Source organism: Henckelia pumila, chromosome 1, assembly GCF_033568475.1.
Source record: "Henckelia pumila isolate YLH828 chromosome 1, ASM3356847v2, whole genome shotgun sequence".
Lineage (NCBI taxonomy): Eukaryota > Viridiplantae > Streptophyta > Magnoliopsida > Lamiales > Gesneriaceae > Henckelia > Henckelia pumila.
This window is the reverse complement of record NC_133120.1, coordinates 120,309,165-120,335,319: the sequence shown is the minus strand read 5'-3', so window position 1 is coordinate 120,335,319 and position 26,155 is coordinate 120,309,165. Positions and strand designations below refer to the sequence as shown.

Sequence of the window (26,155 nt, the reverse complement as noted above, 5' to 3'; positions counted from 1 at the left end):
AATTCTATAAGTAAGTAATAAAAAATAATAATATTTTCGTTGAGCAAGACAAAGAATTGTAAGTTGAAAAGAAATTAATTTTAAAAAAAATTGAGATACTTTTCTAATTTAATAGGGCGTGTAACCCTCTATGTAAGACTCTATGTACACATAGCATTGTCCTAATTATATTTGATTTATAGAAGCAATTGTCTAACAAATTATGTATATTAAATATAATAATGCAAACATGTAACAAACTAAAAATCTTGATTAGGAGTATATATAGCTCAGACCAAAAGACGAATTTGGTAGGAAGGGTTGTATTTCTAGTAAAAATACTTGTTAAAGAGCGCAAATTATGAGTTTATAAACTTGTAAACAAACTTAAAATTGGAATAATTTCATAATTAATTAACATCCATTGGTAAAATTTTGGAAACTCGTTTACATTTAATTTTCCAATGGAAGACAGCGGCTTATTCTATTAAATTTTATTAATTAAACACGTCATGCTCCGACTCTAATACAATACAGGGATGGAAAATTTCTAACAGAAGACTTGAATTTTTTTAGAATTAAAATAATAATCCAAAATAAAATAATCGGTCTTTTTCATGTCCATAGTTTGATAATAAACACAAGATAATTATATTTATATTCAAATAGTTGAATTATAAAAATTATAAAAATAATAATAATATGTCGGCGACAGCAGGCAGACATGATATAAGCAAGGAAAATTAAAAGAACCGACAAATCTTGGCTGAGTTTTGTTTATTTATTTTCTCGATCGTATCATCGTGGCATGCTATAAATTATTAATAAATTCTTACAAAATAAAATAATTTGTAAAGAGAATAGCGAAGTTAAAATATAATTTTACACATTTGAAGTTCACTTTATATATAATTCAAAATAATTTTATTTCGGATCAATTCGGAATTAATTTTGCAGAAAATTACCCAAAAAATACAATTAAGTAAATTATATTGAGTATATATAAGTTAATTTTAAAATTAGTGAACAGTTTTATCTTCGACCTGTTTTCTATTCAGTATGCTTCAGTTCACACTAAATTTATATTGTATTTAGATTGATGTATTTGAGTCAGAGATTTCAAATCTATTGGGTTATTTGGGAAAAAAAATCTACTTAATAATAGATTTCAAATCTAAATTAATTGTTTTTTGAGTCATTTATATCCTCACTCAAATCCAAATGCAAGAAAAAAATTTGTTGAATTGAAAAGTAAAATAATAAAAAGATTACGACATGCAGAGTAGATGTAAACAATGGGACAAATTAGAGAGTTGGTGAAAAATGGAAAATAATGAAAAACAAAACACAGATTAATTAAATAAAAGAAAAAAAAATCCTCTTGGTCGTTAACAAACATTTTCAATCTATATATAATATTCTAAACTAAGATTTTTTATCTTAATTAATTGTTTTTTAAAAAATTTAATATGAAGAAAGTTCCAAATCTTCATGTTTAATTTGTAATTAACCATTTTTAAATCATCGTTCGCTACTTACATTCAAATTAAAACAGTCCCTTTAACTTGCATGCATATATACTTCGGTAAATGACCAGCGAACGTTGATTTTATGAAGCCATACAACAAACTGTTTATCCATCAATTCTATTAAAATCACTTTATTATCGAAAACATTTGCATGAAATAAAATTTATAGGCTTATAGCACTCAAAAGTTAATTCTAGGTTATTATTTAATCTTTTCGAAATTTATCTATTTTGCATAATATACGGAGTGCAACTTATAAAAAAATATTTTCAATTTCGTTTTCATTCATTTCATCTGTACTTAGATGGTGTTTGACTTAACTTATTAAAAATATTATAACTTATAAGCTCCAAAATCTTAAAAGTTGTTTTAAAGGTTGTTAAGTTGTTAAAATATTTGGATAAACTTAGTTTAAACAATTATTTTTTGAGAAATTAGTTTAAACAACTTAAATATATTGATATGTTTGATATTATAAGATCTTTTTATGGTCAAAAATTATGAAGATAATATAACAAGTTATATATATATATATATGAAAATCGTGTTAGAATGAATCTATATTAAAATAAAATTATTTTATAGTTAATTAGAAAAATTTTATATTATTTGGAATTTTATTTTAATTAATATTTAAGATTTAATGGTTGGAGGATATGATGTAGATTTATGAAAATACTTAAGGATATTTTAAAAAGATAAAATGTTAAAATAAGATCTTTTTTAAAAAAAATTTACGGTAACCCTTATTTTATTTTTAAAAAATAGTCTATAAGTTGTCAAAAACTTGTTGGAAAAAATTTTAACAAACAAAATTTTAACAACTTAGTAGTGTTTTAGAACTTATAAGCTCAACCAAACAGCCTCTTAATCTTTCATATACTTTTCCATCTTTCACGTTATATATATATATATATATATATATATATATATATATATATATATATATATATATATACATAAATTTTCAGTTGTCCAACCAATGATGCACAACTCGTCCCCGACAGCTAAAACCGGGTACCGTGTTTTAGTTATGCGAAAAATAAAAAAAAATAACTAGTCGGGAACGAGTTGGGCAGGAATTGTTGGGCAGCTGAAAACTCATCTATATATAAATATATATATTCTTAGTAAAAGTCAAATCCAAAAAATAAAAGATTGGCCGAATGTAAAATAAAATTATTTTCTAAGCCCTTGAAAGTTTTCCTAAAAATATTGCAAAAATGACCAAAATGACCCGAAGAAAAGGTAAATGGATCCAAAAAAAGAGCGTGTGTCTATATATAACCCAGAAAAGAGCCAAAAGAATGGATTAAAAAATATGGCGCTGAACCCCTACACACAAACACCTGCGTGATTGTGGCTCCCACTTGGATATATCTTGACGTTTAACTCAAGCGAGCATAATCTCCACGAGCACACATACTCCCTATTATATTTTGATTTTGATAATATGAATTATTATGAATTACGATGATAACATAAAAATTACACTTAAATTCACACTCAAACAGCTGGAAGGAAAAAAAAAGTAAATTCCCTCTACTTGTTTTGTATTGAATGCTGCTGATTTTTATGATTTCACACGCGGTTTAACGTTCAAAGAATTAGAGGAAGCTTCCATATTAATTTTTTTGTGAAATAATCAAAAGTGGCTGCATCCGATATCTCTAATTTTGCTGATGTTTCAAACTTTGACAATTTATAATAATCTTCTGGGGTTCTTTTGAAGGCAATGAATGGTCTTTTTGCATGTCTCAGTGTGGATATTGTAGAGGTTTGATGATCTGGGGTTTTGCTTGTTTGTGTGTTTAACACCTGGATTTTGAGCTTTGGATTTGAAATTTTGGAATCAAAGATTGGATCTTTTTTTGTTACTGTGATCGTTCTTGATTATTTGAGATAAATAATGCAATGGAAATGGTGAAAATTGGTTGATTTTGACGATGTCGTCTTCATCTCCTTCGCCTATTTCTCCGATTCCCGGAGCTCCTCCACCTCCGCCGCCGCAGCAGGCTGATTCTTCTCCACCGCCTGCAGCGAGTAATACGCTCCCGCCGCGATCACCTCCTTCGGCGAGTCCACCTCCGCCGGACCCTTCTGGTTCATCTCCACCACCCGACATAATAAGTGCGCCACCGCAACTCCCTAGTGCCATCAGCCCCACTCCGCCGGACCTTTCTAGTGCACCTCCGCCGCAGGTAAACTCTTCTCCGCCACCTGCCACCATATCACCTCCGAATGCCCCTCCGCCGACATCGGTATCGCCTCCCACGGCTTCTCCACCACCCGCACCATCTCCACCGCCGCCTACTCTACCTCCTCCAACTGCATCTCCACCGCCCAGCTCGCCACCACCTCCTACACCATCCGATCCTCCCATTTCACCACCTCCTCCGGCAATCCCTGGAAGTCCACCGCCTGAGCCACCTAAAAATGCTCCACCGCCGCCAACTCCAACCCCACCAGAAAGTTCACCTCCGCCACCATCTACCACTCCACCCCGAAATTCACCTTCACCACCACCACCTACAACACCTGAAAGTTCACCTCCACCACCTGCACGCCGCCCTCCTGAAAGTTCACCCCCTCCGCCACCACCCAACTCTGAGCCACCCCCCACTCCGCCAGCATCTCCACCATCTTTAAATCCTCCTGTCGCTTTATCTCCACCACCGCCTCCATCCACCGGTTCCCCACCGTCCTTCTCTCCTCCTCCGCCGCTTCCCCTCGAACCACCGGCTAACACAAACACCAACAATTCAACCGGTAATATTCCGAACAACTTACAATCCCCTAGCAGTGGAGGAATCGGTACCGGAGGCACTGTGGCAATTGCTCTGGTTCTCAGTATCCTATTTCTTGGTGTTTTTGGAATTGCAGCATGCTGTGTATGGAAGCGCAAGAAAAAGGCGATGGGGCAAAATGGTGGCCATATTTTGCCCACTACCATTGATGCTTCTCCAGAATCAGGTTAGTTTGTTTTGCAGTTGTATATACAAGAGTCACTAGGAAAAGTTAACCTTTTAATTGTTGAAGCTTGAGAATGATTAAAGAAATATTCTGATTTATGGCCAGGTTCCAACATGTTGAAGGTGCAAACATCAGTATCCAGCAACGGAACTGGCTCGGGTATCGGCATTGTCCATTCGCCCAATGAGTCAGGTGGCTTTGGAAATTCAAGATCCTGGTTCACCTACGAGGAACTAGATGAGGCCACAAATGGCTTTTCAGACCAAAATCTTTTGGGGGAAGGTGGATTTGGTTCTGTTTACAAAGGACGACTTGCAGATGGTCGAGAAGTTGCTGTCAAGCAGTTGAAGATTGGTGGACGACAGGGAGAGCGAGAATTCAGATCAGAAGTCGAGATTATAAGCCGTATACACCATCGCCATTTGGTTTCACTTGTTGGTTATTGCATTTCTGAAGACAGAAGGCTTCTTGTCTACGAATACGTCCCCAATAATACTCTGCATTTCCATCTCCGCGGTAAAATTTAGTTCTTGGTAGTGGGGCTAGATTATTGATGAAATGGTTATTGATCTTCTGTTACATATTCATTTCCAGGTCGAGGTAGGCCTGTAATGAATTGGGCTACTCGTGTGAAGATAGCTGTTGGTGCAGCTCGCGGAATAGCTTACCTTCATGAAGATTGTAAGCTGTTTATGCATATTGTTTCACTTTTATATCAGTCAGAGAAAGGATATGGTTTTTTAAATTGCATATTAATGATCAGGTCACCCTCGTATAATCCATAGAGATATCAAATCATCAAATATCCTTCTTGACGACAATTTCGAAGCACGGGTATGCACAATTTCCATCTAACTCTGTTCTTCTTCTGTCAGAACATCTGTATATATAACATTTATATTTCAGGTTTCTGATTTTGGACTTGCTAAATTAGCCATGGACGCTAATACACACATTACCACACGTGTAATGGGGACGTTTGGGTAAGTGGTATTCCAGTACTCTTATTCTCAATGGAAGCTAATTGGTTGCTTCAACCGATTGCATATGTTACCTGGTTTTTGTTCTTGCTCCAACACTCGGTGGTTGCTTTGTGTTCAGATACATGGCTCCTGAGTACGCATCGAGTGGGAAGTTGACTGAAAAGTCGGATGTGTATTCCTTTGGTGTTGTGCTTTTGGAGTTAATTTCAGGGCGCAAGCCCGTAGATACGTCTCAGCCTCTAGGAGAGGAGAGCCTAGTCGAGTGGGTAAGTTTATGATCCGACAAAGCTTAAATCGTATCCGGAAATGGTTATTCTTACTTGTCCTTGGTACCAGGAACTAAATATTATGTCGGACAAATATATTCCATTGTAATAAACTTTTATCCCTATATTTAGGCACGGCCTCTGCTAAGTCACGCGCTGGAGACGCAAGAATTTGATGGGCTGGTGGATCCAAGGCTAGAAAAACACTACGTCGACAGTGAGATGTTCCGTATGATTGAGGCGGCGGCGGCTTGTGTGCGCCATTCAGCTGCCAAAAGACCCAAGATGGGACAGGTATGCAACAATCTAATCTACATCAAACATGCCAATTTTCCCCAAGGATACTACTCTGACGAACTCTCTCGTGGGATTGTTTTCAGATCGTGAGAGCTTTCGACAGCGTGGACTTGTCTAATGGGATGAAGGTCGGAGATAGTGAAGTTTTCAACTCCGCTCAACAGTCCGAAGAGATCAGATTGTTCCAGAGAATGGCATTCGGTAGTCGAGAATATAGCACAGATTTCTTCAGTCAAGATAGCTGGAGCAGCGAAAGGAACCAAGTAAATAGCTCGTACGAGTCGACGTTCCAAAGTTTTTCCAACCCAGCAAGCTCATGAAATACTCGTGGCCTCAAATGTAACTGGTGGTGTTCCGGGATTATTTTATTTATACATATGAATCAAGTTTTTTCGAGTAGGTAGGTTTTCGGTCATATATATTGATTATTGGTTCATTTTTTCCCTGTAAATAAGAACAATTTTTTGTCTGAGAGATATCCATTTATTTCTAATAAAGTTGATCCAGTTTTGCTGTTCACTTCGTATCATTTTGCATTGTGTGGCCTAGTATGTATAATTGAGACAAGATTGAAAAAGTTTTAGTCCCAGGTTCGCAAATACTTTGCTTGCCTTCTTCGATTTTTTTCACGTTCTGTCAAGTCCTTGTTGTTCGGACTCGTACCGTAATTAACAATATTGTGATAAAATGGTCCAACGTTGAATAAAATTAAATAATAACCAAACTTCAAAGACAAGATTCTTGTAACTTTGGGAGAAGATTCAAGCCATATGTCTGAATACATTCCAAGTATCCACATGAAATAATGTTGACTACAAGTTATCAAGCTGGGAACAGCTGCTCCTTTCCTTACAAAACAATACTTCTTCGCAATTCATCATTAGAAACCAAGGCCCTGGTTTCGCTGCACGAAAACTCCGATGACCGCCTTCGTAGTTTATCTTCTTTTATGATCAACTTCTGAGCCTCCTCTCTTCATGTTTTGTGGAGACGTTTTTCTACCCGAAACTCTCTGGCAGTTGCTTGTACATCTTGTTTTGAAATCAATCTGTCCACGCCAGAGCAAAATCCCATGTTTGAGGCATTTCTTGTGATTAAATTTTAAATTTTAGCTTTACATAACGCTAATTTTGTTGCTTCACACATCATATATACTTGCTTGCCTTTCAAAGATTACACCATACACAAGGAACTGCTTCCTTTTTAAGTAACAAAAAAAAAAACAAATTCTCCTCCTCAATTTACACGTTTTTCCCCATCTGCTTCTTCTTCCACGAAAAACGACATGGAAGACCGAAACATCCTTGCTGCGGACTGCATCATCATATGCTGCTGCTGCCAATGTATGATCCTCCAAATCCTCATCTTCTTACTGCTCAAACTCCCTCGAAAACTTCTGAGAAAAGCTAAACAATACGTCAAGAAACTGCGAACCCGAAAGAGAGGAGCCGAGATCACGCAATTTGAAGTGGTAGGATATGATGATGATAGTTTGAGAAGCCAAGGGAGCAGCTCTTTCAGGATTGAAGTGGAAGGGTTCTCTCCGGATGGAACATTGCGGTTAGGTTGTTGTACGGATGATTGCGATCGGGTTTTGGTCGATCTTTCGGACAAGGGTGAGTTTTGTTTTGGGAGTTTTTGGGGTGGGGATCAGGTCTCAAGGAGCTTAAGTTGGTGTTTGAGACAAGAGGAGATTGATTACGATGATGTTAGGTCTCATTTGATTGAAGTTTTTGGTTCTTCAAGGTCCCTTGGCATCCATACTTTGTAATATTTGATTCTTTTTCATGAAAAACATGGAGTTCCCATAAAATGTTGTTTGAATTACTTTCATGGTTCATATGAATCTAGATCAGTGGCATATTTTAATTATAGACACATGGAACGAAAACATAAATGTAATGTACTTGATATATTCACTAGAAATATATAAAATAAGATACCCAATCATCATTTGAAATCTTACTCAATATTAAATATTTCAATAGCCAATGAATTGTAGTTATGGCATCAAAGTATTGAACGTTGGAGGAAGTGTTGAATTCGAGACTCGATTGTAACCATCGTTTTTCCAACTCAAATTTATTATTTATCTATCTATCTATTATATATTACTTATATAAATATGTGAGTTTATTTACGAATTTACGTGGTCATCCTTTTCCATTAATACTACATAATTAATGTGTTTTTTTAATTGTTTATTTATGTGACTCTTTAATTAAATAATTTATTTAAAAAAAAGTATATCTATTACTTATATAAATATGTGAGTTTATTTATGAATTTACGTGGCCACCCTTTTCCATTAATACTAAATAATTAATATGGTTTTACAATTATTTATTTATGTGACTCTTCAATTAAGTAATTTATTTAAAAAAGTATATCATGCATTCTTTCGAATAAAAAATTAAAATTTTGTGCATTTACTATTTATTATCTGGTTTTTCCCTTATTTGATATGTACTCTTTCAAATAAAAAAATTAAAATTTTGTGCATCTAATATTTATTATTTGGTTTTTTTCTCTTATTTGATTTAATTTTTCTATTATATATATCTAATATCTAATCTAATACTCTATTATATTATATACTATTATTTTATTATATATATATATATATATATATGAGTTTGATTTGTGAGCTTATAATTTTACTCTCTTATTTATATCTGACTCAAAAAAGAAGCTGTTTATGTCATTTTTGCACTAACTTAATAGGATCGTTAATAGTATTCTTAACTCCAAATTTCATAACCTTGTATTTTGAATGCTTATTAGTGAAAAATGATATTCAATTCCTAGGAAAAAATAATAGCTAATTTTTTATTATTTGATGTATAGTGGAAGGATTATTGATTCATGTATGATAATTTCGATCCGTGTGTTTGAATTTAATTATTTCGGCAAATGTATGTCACAAACTACCTATTTTTTTGTGAAATTAATGTTTTTTTTTCCTTTTCATCTTTCTAAATATAAATAAATTTGACTTTCATCTTCGTGTCTTTAATTTTTACTTTAATATGAAGGATATAAAGACGTCTATATTTTATTTGTTTGGCTTCCAGATTTTTCTGTTTTTCAACCTTTACATATAATTTTTGCTTAATAGTCACAAGTAGAATAAAGAGATTTAAAAAAATTTAAAACTCTTAAAAAAATAATCCACAAGTGTCCTTTAAAATATGTAGATATATGTCAATTTTTTTATAATGTCTTTCCAATGAATTGAGTATTGAGAGCATGTGAATTTTAAGTGCGCTTTTCTAAATTTTTCTAACATTTATTTGCACTATAATTTAAACACTTTGATTTATTTTCGATTTTATTAATAGAAAAAGAAATTAATGAGAATTTTTAAATTATAGAAATTACTTTCTACTTTTGAATTTAATATAGGCTATATATAATATAATATTTAAAATAAATATGAATTATAGGGAAAACAAATATTTACATATGCCATTTTGATTCTTTTTTTCCTAAAACACATATTGTATTTGTAGTAACCCGCACCGTGATCACTTACTAATTAAAAACTTAGGCATGCAATTAGACAATAAAATAATCATAATCAGATATATACTGCGAAAACTCAAATAACTAAAATAACAGTACGGTAAAATCTAGTGTCCGACCCTACATTAATCCTGCCTTGGTCACCACCCAATCTCCAAATCTCTAGGAGAACTACCTGCAACTACCCCATCGAATGGGGTGTCCAGACAACAGAAAATAAATGGGCGTGAGCATAAAAGGCTCAATACGCTAGTACGAGTGAACATATGTATATGATGCATGCAATATAATGAACATGTATCATATCTGGGTAACGAATCAAAAATCCACTTAGACTGACGCCTAGGACATGAGCTGTAGTTGCTGGGACCCAAACCGCTAGACCCAACTACTCATTCCTAACAGGACGCGGACAAAATGTCTGGATCACTAGAGTTCGACAGACCCGTCGGTCATAGTGACTCTCAGTGTCTAATCATCCTAACAAGGGCTGAGCACCTTATAATACTAGGTTATCTCAAAGGAGATACAGACTCAATATTAAATGCACATGCAACATAATATTTCAAAACAATAACATGCATCATGTCAGATAATATGCAACACATAAGCATGCAAACCCGATGACAATCTCAGTCAGTACTTACGTACCTTTCTAAGGCAGTTCCTAGAAGCCCCCATCTAGGTTCCAAGTCTACCATGAAACACTACAATTCATAACAACCATGCATCATCTAACATGCTCTAAAAGTTTTAATTAAACTATAGCATACTCTTTATCTTCTATAAGGAGCTAGAGCTATACTTTCATCCGTCGTCAGCCCGCTGATGTCGAATTCCCCAGAGCTTGGGCACGGACCCTGCTACGAGTCCTGGACACCTCGCCAAAGCTCCGTTTCTTGGCCACTACTACGGACATTGTCCATATATATATATATAAATATACTGGAACCTACTCCAACTCTTTATAAAAGAGTCTCAAAGCCCTTAAAATCAAGCCATCATGGGAGAGGAGAGGTTTTGGAACGAATTGAAAGTGAGCCTCTCGACCCCTATTTATAGAGTATGATCGGATGCTCCAATCGGCGCATACTTGCCACGTTCTGATCGGCCAATTTTGGATGCTCCGAACTCATGCATTCAGCTACTACATGTTCAAAATTCATTGCCACGTGCAGGACACCACGATCGGAAGCTCCGATCTCTGTTCGGACGCTCCGATCGTCCCGTATCATCCGATCTTGCTTCGTTGGCTCCGATCTCGTCGGACCCTCCGAACCCAGTTCAGATCTTCCAAACTTTTCCAAGCCCATATAAGCTCATTTACCACTTTTGGATGTTCTCGGTCTGATTTCTTGGTCCGTTTAATCATATAAAATTATTTAATCATGTTTTATGTTTTATTTCACATATGTATTTAATTCTTATCATTTGAGACATTTTATTTCCCATGAAATTAATATTCATCAATATTAATTTACAGAAGAATCATTGTGATATATAAAATTAACTATTTATATTATATAACTCTAAAACAATAGAGAAAGGTTTTAAATGGTTCAAAATTTAGCACAAACATGAGAGATATTGAATTTAATAACAATTTTAAGGTTTTTATTTTAATATTAATATGATCATTTTTTTAATTAAGAAAATGTTTTGAAACATGGAGCTTGAGTTGTTGTGCAGTTTAAAATATTTGATTTGCATCGTCACCACCAGCTATAGCTATTGGTAAGCGACATACACTCGGTCCTACATTATTCTTATTGTTGTTTTTTATGATTAGTATTTGGATGGAAAAAAATTACTCCATCATTCTCAATTATATAGGTCGCGTTTTGTTTATATTTGTTCCAAATGTATAGTAATATTTTTTTACACTCATTTACTAATATATCGCTATTAACTACATTTTGATAATTGTGCAATCATTTTTTGAATATATTAAATAGGGATAAAATAGAAAGTTTGTACAAAATTTGTTTCCCAATGATTTTTTTCTTAATCCATGTGAAAAAAAAAAAAATTAGATCTATATAATTGAAACGAAGGGTACCTTTGACTTGAAAAGAGTTGTCCTTACATTAAAATCACGCAAAAATACGGATTGAAAAGTGTTACATATGGATAGGTGAATATATATTGATTTATTGTCATGCACGTTTTTTTTTATCTAATGTGTTTTGATCTACTTAAATTGATAAATACTCCTAAAAATAGTATTATTAAACGAATGTAAACATTATCTAAAGTTCGTAATCATATTTTCAACGTTTAGTCATCCACGTGCAGCGCACGTGCACTTTCCTAATATATATAGTAATGATCACCTGCACCCTAGGGTGCAGGGTTTTTCGTATGCAACCACTAAAACACTAAAACCCGTACCCTGCACCCTAGGGTGCAGGTGATCATTACTATATATATATATATATATATATATATATCAATTTAATCTTGTGGCATAGTATCCCTCTCGGTCCGAATGATATATATATAGAGAGAAGTTTTAAGCTGTCCAATAAATTCATGCTCACTTCGTCCTCGACCATTAAAACCCGGTGTCGGATTTTAGTTATTTTTGTTTTTGATTTTTCGCACCACTAAAATATGGCACCGGGTTTTGGTGGTCGGGCACAAAATGAACATCATTTGTTGGGCAGCTAAAAATTTATATATATATATATATCAATTGAATCTTGTGGCATTGTATCCCTCTTGTTCCGAATGATACATATCGTATATGCGTTATATAAATTTATTTATTTATTTTTTTTAAAAAAAGACATTATATATGTAGAGAAATTTGTAAAATAGACCCGGTCAACCATTGTATTTTAAAAAAAATGACCTCCTAACAAAAATATACCCCTGTTGAAAATTATATTATTATTATGTTGAATATTGAATGTTGAATGTTGAATATTGAGTTGTAAAATGTGAAAAATTAGTGTGTGATGATGTAGATGATGATGTATTAATTTTTGGACTAATCTCAAATGTGGATCTATAAATAGGTCTTCATTTGTGATGAAAAATACAATTGAGTTGTGAGAAAAATATTATAAAGTGTAGAGTTTGATATATTTTGAGTTTTGGAGTATTTACTTTTTACCGTAAATTTTTACTTTTTCACAACACGTTATCAGCACGAAGCTCTAAAAGTCCTCCATATTTTTCCAAGCTCCAAAACATAAGAAAAAGGTAACAAAAGTAAGAATATTTATTTTATTGTTTATTTATTTGTTGTGTATATATTTAATATATAATATCATGTTATTATCAGAAATGATAAAAAAAAATAGTTTTTAAAAACTTGTTATAAATTCTGGGAGGATGTTAAGACGATATCACACACTCCCAGTAAGGGATACGACAAGTATAAAAGCCTCTAAAGTTTTTAAACAATAATGTGATATGATATATATTTATTATGTATATATACTAACTATATCAATATATAATTTCATGTTATTATATAATAGGTTGTCTATGACACTGACCTTATAATAACGTGATATGATATATATTTATTATGTATATATACTAACTGTATTAATATATAATTTCATGTTATTATATAAGAGGTTGTCTATGACACTGACCTTATAATAACGTGATATGATATATATTTATTATGCATATATACTAACTGTATTAATATATAATTTCATGTTATTATATAAAAAGTTGTCTATGACACTGACCTTATAATAACGTGATATGATATATATTATTGTGTATTTATATACTAATCATATTCGTATAATCTCATATTATTATATAAAAGGTTGTCTATGACACCGAACTTATAATAATGTCATATGATATACATAATTATTTAATTATGATTATCATTATATGCATTGCATCATTATCACGAACTTTTATTCAACGCATACTCGATTTTTTTCCTTACCCCCAACGGTAACAAAACGGCTAGTTTTTAGCCTATAAATATGTTCACTCAAACTCATTTTCAATCACACCAAAATTCACTCTTTCTCTCAAAATAATTTCTCCTCGATTTTTCGAAGATGAAGATGATGGCATTTCTAAGGCTATTTTTCATAACAATTATGATCATCATGCTCACGAGTCCTGTACTCACCAGCGATTTTCCACCACATATTTTTTCTCTATGTGTACATGCCCTTGTAATCTTCGTTCTTCCATTATTTTGTATTGTTATATTAATGGAAATTAACTTATAAAATGCATTGTTATTTTTTTAGTACCATCATGTCAAATTTGACAAAGCTTAAATTCGTTGCTCTCGATATCACTAGAAAAGAGCAAAGAAATGTTAAAGAGAAATCATCAATCCCGACTCAATGTATCTACGGCATTTCCAGAAGCAAATGTCGTAAGTAAAAATGAAAACCAAAATCAAAGGCATAAACTAGATTTCGGTCGAGGTTGAGGATATGGTCATGAACGTGGACGTAGAAATGATCGCGGTCGTGGTTATGGTCATGAATATAAAATAATCGAGATAGTTACTTCAATAACTAATCTCAAAAGAACGTCACGAACCACCCAAAAAGGCAGCATGAAATATGAGTGAAAATAAAAATCACTCAAAAAGATATGAGAGTGCTTGTTATAAACGTGGCACTCCAAGACATTGGTCACGTACCCCTGAGCACTTATGTAAGCTCTTTAAAGTATCGATAAAGGGGAAAGAAAAAGAGACCAATTTTGTTAAAAACAGTAACCATTTAAGTGGTTCAACTTATTTCAATGCTATCGATTTTTTCAAATGACTTCGAGAACATTGATTAACATATTGGTGGGACTGAAATGTAACATGCTATATTTTTCATGCATTCTTATGAAACATGCTATATTTTGCATATATATATTATCCTTGATTTTCTTTATTGCATTTTTTTTAAGTATGGAAAATGCTATGAGCAAAAATAAACCCATGTAGGTTTGCATACCCGATAGTGATACAACACATACCATTCTCCAAGATAAAAGATATTTTTTGGAATTAAAACCAACAAAACAATGGTGAATACAATATCAGGTCCTGTAGACTTGATTGAAGGTTGTGGAAAAGCACATTTTTTGTTATCTAATGGTACAAATTTTTTTTATAAATGATGTTTTATATTCACCGGGATCAAAAAGAAATTTGTTGAGTTTTGATGACATATATTCTCATGTGTATGATACTGAGACGATAATTGATGAAAATCAGAAATATATGTCTCTTACCACATATAAATCAGGAAAGAAATATGTGATTGAAAAATTATCAATGCTCCCTACTGGATTGCATTATACACATATAAGGTCAATCGAATCAAATATGGTGGTTAATAGTTCTTCAATATTAACCAATTGAAATGATCGATTAGGACATCTTGGTTCAATAATGATGCGAAAAAATATTGAAAATACACATGATCATCCATTGAAAGACCAGAAGATCTTTCAAAATAATAAGTTTCAATGTAAAACATGTTCTCTTGAAAAACTTATTATAAGACCATCGCCAGCTAAAATCCAAACATAATCACCCATATTTCTTGAACGTATTCAGGGTGATATTTGTGGGCCAATTCATCCACCATGTAGATCATTTCGATATTTTATGATATTGATCGATGCCTCCAGCAGATGGTCGCGTGTATGCTTATTGTCAACTCGAAATGTGGCATTTGCAAAATTAATGGCTCAAATAATAAAATTACGGAATCAATTTCCCGATTATACAATCAAGAAAATAAGATTTGATAATGCTGGAGAAACATTTATTGGTCTTGAACATTTTATGGATTTTTTTTTTGAATTTATTGGTCTTGATAAAGTGTCTCAATAAAGAATAATTAAATAAGACTGAGTTGAATTGGGTCGAGTCGTTGAAATTGGGTATAAGAGATGAACGAACTAGATCATAATTCATAAGCATAACCCATCAGTTTAATATTCTAACATATTTGAAAATCATTAAAATTTTTGTAATTTTTTAATTAAAAATTTAATTATTTTATCACACGCAACATGTGTAAGTGTATACATCTGTTGCTAGTGTTAATAATTAATATTAACATGCATATACGAGAAGTTATTTTCAAATAAATAAATAAATAAATAATGCAAATAGATTAAATAATTCGTTTCTTTTTCCCCTTAAATATATGATATAAATTGGCCAGCCATCAACGACCAGCAACCATTATCATGGCTGCGGCTGGTGGATCGAGGTAAATAAACAACGACGGATGTGATTGCGCCGGAGGTATATTCGTTCTTCTCTCTTATTAATAGCGTATGTCATTTTGCATCATTTCAAGATTTCACATTGAATATTAGAATAACTTACAACTAAAAATTATAATATGATGTTATCGATAATTTATAGTTCATCGGAGTATTGAGATCTAATTATATCAAACTCTGCACGAAACTAAAAAAAAAATTTATTACATGATTAATGTGTGTTTTTAATAAGGAGAATATATTCAATTTAGTCATTTATGTTGTCATGTTTATTTTTTTCTTGGTGATCTTCTGACATATCGAAGTTGTATTGTAGTCTCATACTTTTCTTTTTGTTGGTTTTTATTTCTATTTCACAAGAGTGTTGATGTGGTAGCGAACATTTCATTAATTTTTCGATGTCACATCTGTATTTCGATTAAGTAAAAATGAAAGCAAACTAAAAACACAATTAAAGTTTCAGGACTAAAATAAAACTTGACAAATTAGAAGACCTAAAAAAAAAAAAACAAACATGACACTTAAAAGAACTAGGGGTGGAATAGGGTCGGGACCTGTCCCGTAACCCTCCTACCCAACTCCCGTCCCGAAAAAAATCGAAAAACTTTTTATCTCCCGATTCCGTACTCGACACATGTTGGGACCCGAATATTCGGGATCCCGAACATTCGGTATCCCGTCAGGTAGGGAGAGGAAATGCCGAATTTTTTTTTTCAAATTCAAAATTTCGTTATTAAAACAAAAAAATGTAATTATTTTATAAAAAATACTAGTTAAAAACTTATATTTCTAAATAAAAAATAAATATTCAAATTAAAACATCAGATATATTCCGGATAATGCTTCAAGGTTTTGGTAAGAAAAAGAAGTGCATCGAGTAATTATTAATAAAATATTCAGATACAATTAGTAAATAAATTTTGTTAAATAGATAGTCAAATTGATCTCTTGTTCTATATATTTTTTCTAATTAGATAATTATAAATATGAATTAATTAAATTATTAAATTATTTTAAAAAAAATACACAAATAAAATGTTACGATTCGATCGTTTCAACAATAAAAACTATGCGAATTAAATCCACAATTAATTGTTATATGGATTGAAACATAATAATATTTAGCTCCATATATTAATAAAATCATTAATAAAATATATTATTATATTATTTCGGGACGGATCGGGAATCCCGTCGGGATAAGGTTTTTTTTCCGAGCCCTCTACCGATATTAATCGGAACGGGAAAAATCCCGAAAGTTCGGGTCGAAAAAATGCCGGGTAGGGATTTCTTTGGGACGAAAATGAAATGGAATTCGGGAAGGGTCGGGATTTCGAAAATTTTTGCCACCCTAAAAAAAAACTAAATTGACAAGTTTTCCTTCACGATGATGGAGCAACATATAGTCCGACTAAATTATTTAAAACTAGAGTTTCAATATACATGTTATGTGTTTGTAGAGGTTTTTTTAAAAAAATTAATTAATTGGTTTATATTAAAATAAAAATATCATATTTGTACAAATATGCAATTTGAGATGAGCAATATGAAAAATAAATGGGAATTTTTGGAAAAATATTGGTATAAATTGGTGTATACTTTTGTCTATTCTTTATATATATATATATGTACTAGCAGCAATACACGTGCGTTGCACGTGAAAAACACGTGTTGGAGTAATATAATTCAAAACAAAATTAGACAAGTCTACAAAATTGTTTTGACAGTAGTATTGAAACTTTTGACTATTCATGCTAAATAATTACTCTCAAATCGATTTTGAAATAAACATATTTGTTTAATTATTTTTAAAAAAATGGATTAAATTTTTTAATATTTTTTATCGTATAATTTTCTTTTGTTTTTCTTATTATGGATTTCATTACATTTTTTTGGTCTTTTGTTATATGTATTATTCTCTCAATATATTTTTTTGGGCAATCAATGATACATACTATAACATTTCAGATCCGACGACTATCCCCACTATATCAAAAAAGATCTTTCCAGCATGCTTATGTTCGTCCTCACTCGCACACATCCTCTGAAACTTCTCAAGGGTCGTTCATCCTATAATTGTCTCAAGTCAAGCATTCTTAACTTTGGAGTTCTCATATATACGATGAGATCTCAAAAAGAAGATATTCACCTTGATGATATGAGTAGTTCCTATCAAAATTTTCAAGCCCAAATCGTTCAGTCACATACCTACGTAGTCTGAGACCTCTCTCATTTCGGTATAAAATCGGTTCATTCAAATTCTTCTTTTTCTAAAAGCCTGTCAAGAGCCGCTTAATTCTTTTAACTTCTTGACACCGACGATTATTCTCCACCCTCTTGTCAGTCTCGGACATCACAAGTATAGTCTATGAACTTTGACTTTTTGCAATGATGCAACATAACCACTTAAAGTGAGTGAACTCTTAATTTACACTAAAAGAGATACTTGTATATTTGAGTTTTGTACAACTTAACCCATTTAATATTTTCAATAGTTCACGTTGTGTTGCATCTTTTAATCCACTAACTTTGTAGTGAATCATTGTAGCTCAATCAAATGTTAGTTTTTGATTATTTTTTTTAACTAAATAAAAGCCTCTCACTTTCCCTAATTTTGATAATTCAATATTAGTAAGCTATAGGTAATAGACAATTATTTAGTTTTTACTTGTGTTACTTTTTGTTTAATTGTCTAGTTTTTTTATATACCTTGTCTAGTTCACGTTTTATGGGGTTTTTTTTTACTTTTATATTAATTATTATATATGTATTGCATGCATGCATACAATATACATCTACAATTTATATTCCAAATATCAATATTTATGCGTCAAAATAAATTTATTGAATCATAATTTAATAACTATTTACAAACTAAAATATACATCATAATTAAGATTCAAGATTAACATGCTGACATAGAATTATGATAAAAATCTGAAGAATAAACGGTGTTAGTTCAAAGACAAAATATGATAATTATAAATGACGTTAGATTAATTAATTAAAATATTTTAATATATGTGTTTAATTAATTAGAAAGTTCTCGATACAGTATGTTGATAATTGTTTTTTATGTATGAGTTAGTGATTGAGTCATGTATGATCATGTTTTGAATTTTTTTTCCACCTTAAGTTCTAATAATAGTTTTTTGTGAGTTAAATTTTCAAATGAAACAAATTATCAAAACAAAAACTAATTATACAATTCAAGAATTCGGTTTATTCGATCAGTGACGTCATTAGTTTGCTAATTTAATATATTTGAACTCATATTCGATGAGTTTGACAAGAAAAATAACGTAGAATGACAAAATTTAAGTAAAATTATTTGATTGTATTTGTAGAGCAATATTTATATTTCATATATTTTTTAATTATTTCATTTATTTATTTTTAATATCCATATATTATTATGTAATATTAGTAAATAAACAATGTGTAAAAAACATAGACATTTAAGTATGTAGTACATTATAAAAATTTTATTTAAATATTCATATAATATATTGTAAAATTTATAGAAAAATAGTGTATGAAAAATAAGAATATTTAATTAAACTCATAATTATAAATCAAACAGTGATTAAAAAAGGATATATATATTGATTATATTTTGTAATAGTAATTAATATATAATTGATAATAACTAATATATTAACAGAAAAAATAATGTGTAAAAAATAAATTACATTGTGTACATTTTTATATTTTAAGTATATAGGCATATATTATTATTATTATTATTATTATTATTATTATTATTATTATTATTATTATTATCTTGTAAGATTAATAGAAAAATAATTTAAATATATTTATAGTACTATGTAGCATTAATTTATTTTAAGTACTCATATACTATCTTGTAAGATTAATAGAAAAATAGTGTGGATTAAATAAATTAAATATAGTTTGAAAGAAAACTTAAATAAGAAAATGAGCAAATAATAAATAGTATATACACAAAATATGAAAGTGGAAAAAATAAAATAGCGTGTAAAAAATATTTAAGTTAATTCATAATTGTTATTTATATATTTATAATAGTAATAGAATAAACCATCGACATATTAATAGAAAATATAAATTACACGATGTAAATTTTCTATTTTAAGTATTCATAAAATATCTTGTAATATATATCTAGAAAAATATTGTGAATTAAATAAGTTAAATAAATTTTGTAGAAAAAACTCAAATAAGAAAATGAGCAAATAATAAATAGTAGGTGTATAAAATATAAAAATGAACTTCAGAAAATTATTGTGTAAAAAATATGTAATTTAATCGTAATTCTTGCTCTCCTATACTCATAAGAGTAATAGGATAGATAAAAGATAGATTAATATGAAAATAAAGTATGATATGGATTTTTTTTATTTAAATATACATATACTATCTTGTAAGATACCAAAATTTATTATTATTATTAGTATTTCATGTGTTGGTTCATCTGTGAAGTAAATAATCGAATACGATAAATTATAAATCAAAGTAAAAAATTGTTTTAAAAATTTTATTTGAAAGAGTACATAGTATAATTTTTAAACAAATAATTTAATTGAAGAGTCACATGAATAAATAATTGAGAAAAAAACATTCATTATGTAATAAAAAAAACGGTAGTCACGTAAATTCACAATGAAAATCACATATTCATAGTAAAAAAATATTTTAAAAATATTAATTGCATTTTAATTTTTTATTTGAAAGAGTGTTGAATCCGATATTTTGGTGATAACAAACAACAACTCATTGTATAGGAATGTGCTGCCAACCATTGTATTTCAGGAACCTACTACAACTTCTACCGAAAGCTTGTCAACCGCCTTTGCTCTCGACCGGCTGAAGTCACAAGCCTATCAACTGGCTATCAAAACCAGCAGAGGATAAATCTATCTACCGGAAGCTTGTCAACCGCCTTTATCTCTCGACCGGTTGAAGTCACAAGCTTATCGACTGGTTATTCAAACCAGCAGAGGACAAATATCTCTACCGGTAGAATGCCAACTGCCTATCTAGATATCTCGAGACAAGTACCTGTGACAAGATGTTCTTTGCAGGATCTTTTATTAAAAGCAGAACCGGCGTTTCAGAAGATTTGTTGACTCCTGCAAATCAAGACAACAGGTTGTACCAAAATGGCAAAAACACAGAATGACTGCAGATAAAGCATTCGACCGTTTATTCCAGTTTTGGATCCTGGAAGTTGTCTGCAGTGTACGATCCTCATGCAGAATCATCAATGCATTTATGAGCATTAAATGTGCATTCAATGCAGCATCAGAACGTTCAAAATAAAGACGTTGATGATTGACCTATATAAAGGGAAGATTGCTCAAACAACAATATGCAGTGAGACAAGACAACGAAGAGAGACAAGCAACTCAGAAAAATTTCAATCACTTGACTAATATCAGAAGTCCTCATCTGATATACTTGAGCACACTTACAAGATCATTCATCTGCTGCTCAAATAAACCCTCGCCTACAGTTCACATATCTGATCGTCAAGGATCATCCTAGGGTTTTCAAGCCTCTCGACCGCTCTGCAGTCTGAGAAGCTCAACTCAACTATACTCAGTGTTGAAGAGACTTGAAGCTGCTCTGAAAGCTTCCACCAGTCTGATAAGAACTGAGAATCTTATCTGTGTAAATCTAGGAGTTTCGGATTAGGCATTGGATAAGTCCTAAGTCTGAAGTGGGTGTATTACAAGACGTTGTAATAACCAAAGTCTTCTAGTGAATTCCTTCCTAAGTGGAAGAAGGGGAGACGTAGAAGGATTAAGCCTTCGAACTTCCATAAAATCGTGCTTTAGCATTTACTGCAACTTATCTCACATCCTGCTCATACATTGCATTATAAACTTTGCATCACTAAAACCTTTGAACTATTTCCGCACTATTTAAGTTGTTCAAAACATTTTAGAAGTTGAGAAAACTGATTAAGTGAACTAAACCTCACTTGATCTTTCTAAAGAAGTAGAAGAAAAGTTTCAGAGTGTATTCACCCCCCCCCCTCTACCTCTGAACCGATCCCAACAAGTGGTATCAGAGCGGGTTCCTTTCTCAACTGCTGATCTGAAGTTTTCAAATCATGACTTCTTTCAACAGAATTCCTATGTTTTCTAAAGAAGAGTATGATGATTGGAAAATTCGCATGCAGGCACATCTTGCAGCACAGGATGATGACATGCTATATGTCATAACAGACGGTCCTATCAAAATTATGAAGGTCAACCCAGCTCTAGCCGATGGTGCAGGACAAATGATTGAGAAACCAAGAGCTGAGTGGACCACTGAGGACAAAAAGAAGGCCAATCTTGACAATGTGGCCCGGGACATCCTATACAAAACACTGGACAAGAATATGTTCAGCAAAATCAAGTCATGTTCCACAGCAAAGGAGATTTGGGAGAAGCTCACTCAGCTGTGTGAAGGGAATGACCAGACAAAGGAAAACAAGCTCACTCTGGCCATTCAAAAATATGACAACGCCAAAATGAAGCCAGGGAAACCATGGCTGAATTTGATGAACGGTTCAGTAGTATCATCTGTGATCTTACTGCTTTAGGTAAAACTTATACTAACCGTGAAATTGCTGTGAAGGTTATGAGAGCTCTGCCCAAAGAATGGGAGATCAAGACAGTGGCCATGAGAGAGTCAAAAGATTTGAGCAAGGTTGAACTGCATGATCTCTTTGCTGATCTCAAAGCCTACGAGTTCGAGCTCAACATGAGAACAGAAGATGAACCATCCACATCTCAACCAACCAAGGCCTTAACCTCAACCGTGATACGTCCACCGGTCGAGGAACCTCCAAAGAGATCAGCTGAGCAAATCAGCAATGAAGCCATGACACTCTTTGTCAAGAAATTTGGTAAATTTATGCGTAAAAACAATTCTAAATTTAAAAATTATCATAAATCGGACCATACAAACGATGGTCCTACTTGTTTTAACTGTGGAAAGCCAGGCCATTTCATTGCAGACTGCACCAAGCCTAAGAACAATGATCAGAAGCAATTCTCCGAAAGAAGAAGGGGTAAGGAGGATAAAAGGACGTTTAGAAAAGGAAAAGACCAAAGGGTTCTAGTAGCAGATGAAAGCAAAAGCAAGTGGGCTGAGTCTGACTCTGAAAACTCCAATACCGGAAGCTCTTCAGATGACAGCGATGATGAAAAAGTGGAATGCCTTATGGCCGACATCGAAGAAGAAGCTGAGGAGGTATTTGACTTTGGCTCACCTGAATTTACTCACAGTGATTTAGTTACTGCTTTACACGAAATGGCTAATGAATACAAAGCATTATCCAAGGAGTTCGAGGAAGTAAAGGCAGAAAGAGCTAACCTAAAAGATAAGTCAAGCAAATCAAGCTGCATGCAGCAAAAAGAGCTTGATGGTCTTAAGGTCAAGCTAAGTCTGCTGGCTACTGAGAACGACACCTTGAAAAGAGTATTCCAAGCTACCTTGATTGAAAATAAAAAACTACTTGAAACCATTAAGGCTTGGAATAAATCTTCGGTAACCATTGACAAGATTCAAGAAATCCAAAGACCGGTGCATGATAAAACCGGTCTAGGGTTTGGAACAAATGAACAGTCTATGGAATCCTGTATTCAGTCAAGCCTGGACAAAGGCAATCTTAACAAAATAAGATTTGTCAGGTCCAGCACGATATATGAACACGATAAGTGCAGCTTTGACAAAAATCAGAAAGTATCGAACGAACGAAGCTCTAAGCATAGAGGGCTGGGATATGTGGATCCCCAGACCTCTAATCAAAGAGGAACTTGGATCAAACCAAAACCTAATGAAAGAAGAAAGGGAAACCAATCTAATTTCAAAAGGCCATGGAATGAGTCTAACTACTCTAAGAAAATATGGTCAAAGGAGAAGCCTTACCAGTACTTTAATTGCAGGCCAGTTCAAAAGAGGTACATGCTAACTGATGAAAATAAAAAAGGCAAGCAGCACACAGCAACCTCACAAGCACACACATTTACTGCCTATCGACCGCACAGATTTCTGGACACACACACGGGCAAACCTGTAAGGGTGTTCCAGGTGTGGGTCCCGAAAGGGCTAATCCGACCTGGACCCTACTAGATATGGGTACCAAAAGTTCTTCACTCTTTGCAGGTACTAAAAGTCCAAACGGGCGAGAAAACCACTTCTATCAAGGACAACTACCTGGTATTTAGATAGCGGTTGCTCACGACACATGACAGGGAATCCAGAACTTCTAACAGAAGTGGTGTTGTGCAAAGGACCAAAGATCAGCTTTGGAGACAACTCCAAAGGTAAAACCGTGGGTAAGGGTAAGATCATCCATGGTAACTTCATTATTAAAGATGTGTTACTTGTTGACAAACTATGCTATAATTTGATAAGTATTAGTCAACTATGTGACAATGATCATTCGGTCGAGTTTCACAAACACACGTGCCTCATAAAAAATGACAAAGGTGAGACTCTTATGACCGGTGTACGAGACCTAAACACCTACAAGGTAAACTGGTCTTGCTCACATATTTCTTCACCCACTTGTCTTACTGCTCATCATGATAAACATTGGTTGTGGCATAAGCGGTTAAATCATCTAAATTTTAAGTCCATTTTTAACTTGAGGAAGCATGATTTGGTTTCTGGTCTGCCCGAAGGAGATTTTGTAAAAGACAAAGTTTGTCCTGCTTGTCAACTAGGAAAGCAGGTGAGAGCAACTTTTAAAAATAAAGGGTGTATGTCCTCTTCCAAATGTTTAGACTTACTTCACATGGACCTATTTGGTCCTATACCAGTAAGAAGCATAGGGGGAATGAGATATGCTCTTGTTGTTATAGATGACTTTTCTCGATTTACTTGGGTCATCTTTCTCTCTTCAAAAGATCAAACTGCACCTCACCTGATTAAGCTTTTTAAACGCTTGCAAAATGAACAATCTACTGTAATAGATAGAATCAGGAGTGATAGAGGGACTGAATTTTTAAACATCACTCTTATGACTTATCTAGATGATCAGGGAATCAAGCATGAGTTGTCAGCTGCTAGATCCCCACAGCAAAATGGGGTGGCTGAAAGAAGGAACCGTACTTTAAAAGAAGCAGCCAGAACTATGATTGCTGATTCAAATGTTTCTCAAAGACTTTGGGCAGAAGCAGTTAACACAGCTTGCTATACTCAAAACAGATCTATGATTAATAAACGATTTAACAAAACTCCATATGAGATCTGGAATGGCACAAAACCTGACATTTCTTATTTCAAAATTTTTGGGTGCAAATGCTTTATCCACAACAATGGCAAAAACCATTTGACAGCCTTCGATGCCAAAGCAGACGAAGGAACTTTTATTGGTTACTCAGCCGTTAGCAGAGCTTATCGAGTGTTCAATCAAAGATCACTAACGGTCGAGGAAACCATTCATGTTGTTTTTGATGAATCTACTCTATGTACAGAACAAACTCAAGGGAGCATAAATGATCTGAGTCACAGACTGGAAAACACAAATCTACAGGAAGAGAGTGACAGTGATCTATATCCTCCAAAGAAGGATGATCCAGTTCCCTCCACCGGGTGTGATCAAACAAGGCCAGAAGTGGATCCACCGGTTGATAACAATCCTCCAGCCAATGATGATCCAGTAAACGAGGACGTTCATCAACCAATTGATGACAACCCTTTAGGGAATTATTTTAGGTGGAACAAAGATCATCCACCTGGGTTGGTCATAGGTGACCCTTCTGCTCCTCGAAAAACACGTGGTCAAATGATTAATGAATTCTTGCATGCCGCTTTCATATCTCAGGTAGAGCCCAAGAAAATAGATGAAGCTCTATCAGATGCCAGCTGGATTGAAGCTATGCAAGAAGAGTTGAATCAATTCACCCGCAACAATGTTTGGCATCTAGTTCCTCGACCGAAAAATCAAAATGTGATTGGAACTAGATGGGTGTTTCGTAACAAGCTCGATGAACATGGCACTGTTGTGCGTAACAAAGCTCGACTTGTTGCTCAAGGATTCAGACAAGAAGAAGGCATAGACTTTGAGGAATCTTTCGCGCCAGTTGCAAGACTAGAAGCAATCCGCATCTTTCTTGCTTATGCAGCCTTCAAGAATTTCAAAGTTTATCAAATGGATGTGAAGTCTGCATTCCTCAATGGTCTACTTCAAGAAGAGGTGTACGTTGAACAACCACCAGGTTTTGTCAATCCTACTCATCCTCAATATATCTATAAACTTGACAAAGCTCTCTATGGATTAAAACAAGCACCGCGTGCTTGGTATGACACTTTGCTAAAATTTTTACTGGAACATGATTTCCAAATTGGAACGGTCGATAAGACCCTGTTTAAATTTGTA

At 33.0% G+C, this 26,155-nt stretch overlaps 2 protein-coding genes across 2 annotated transcripts; both read left to right on the top strand.

Moving 5' to 3' along the window:
* The first annotated feature begins 3,125 nt into the window (after positions 1–3,125).
* Positions 3,126–6,503, top strand: LOC140872060 (proline-rich receptor-like protein kinase PERK8). The gene is made up of 8 exons (XM_073274824.1): positions 3,126–4,481; positions 4,587–4,997; positions 5,076–5,162; positions 5,245–5,315; positions 5,388–5,464; positions 5,583–5,730; positions 5,863–6,024; positions 6,111–6,503. Exons 1-8 carry the CDS (start codon positions 3,455–3,457, stop codon positions 6,345–6,347), a joined length of 2,220 nt encoding a protein of 739 aa, XP_073130925.1. The 5' UTR covers positions 3,126–3,454; the 3' UTR covers positions 6,348–6,503.
* Positions 6,504–6,830: 327 nt separating this feature from the next.
* Positions 6,831–7,952, top strand: LOC140876361 (uncharacterized). The gene has a single exon (XM_073280309.1). The coding sequence runs from the start codon at positions 7,313–7,315 to the stop codon at positions 7,796–7,798; it is 486 nt and encodes a 161-aa protein (XP_073136410.1). The 5' UTR covers positions 6,831–7,312; the 3' UTR covers positions 7,799–7,952.
* Positions 7,953–26,155: the final 18,203 nt, after the last annotated feature.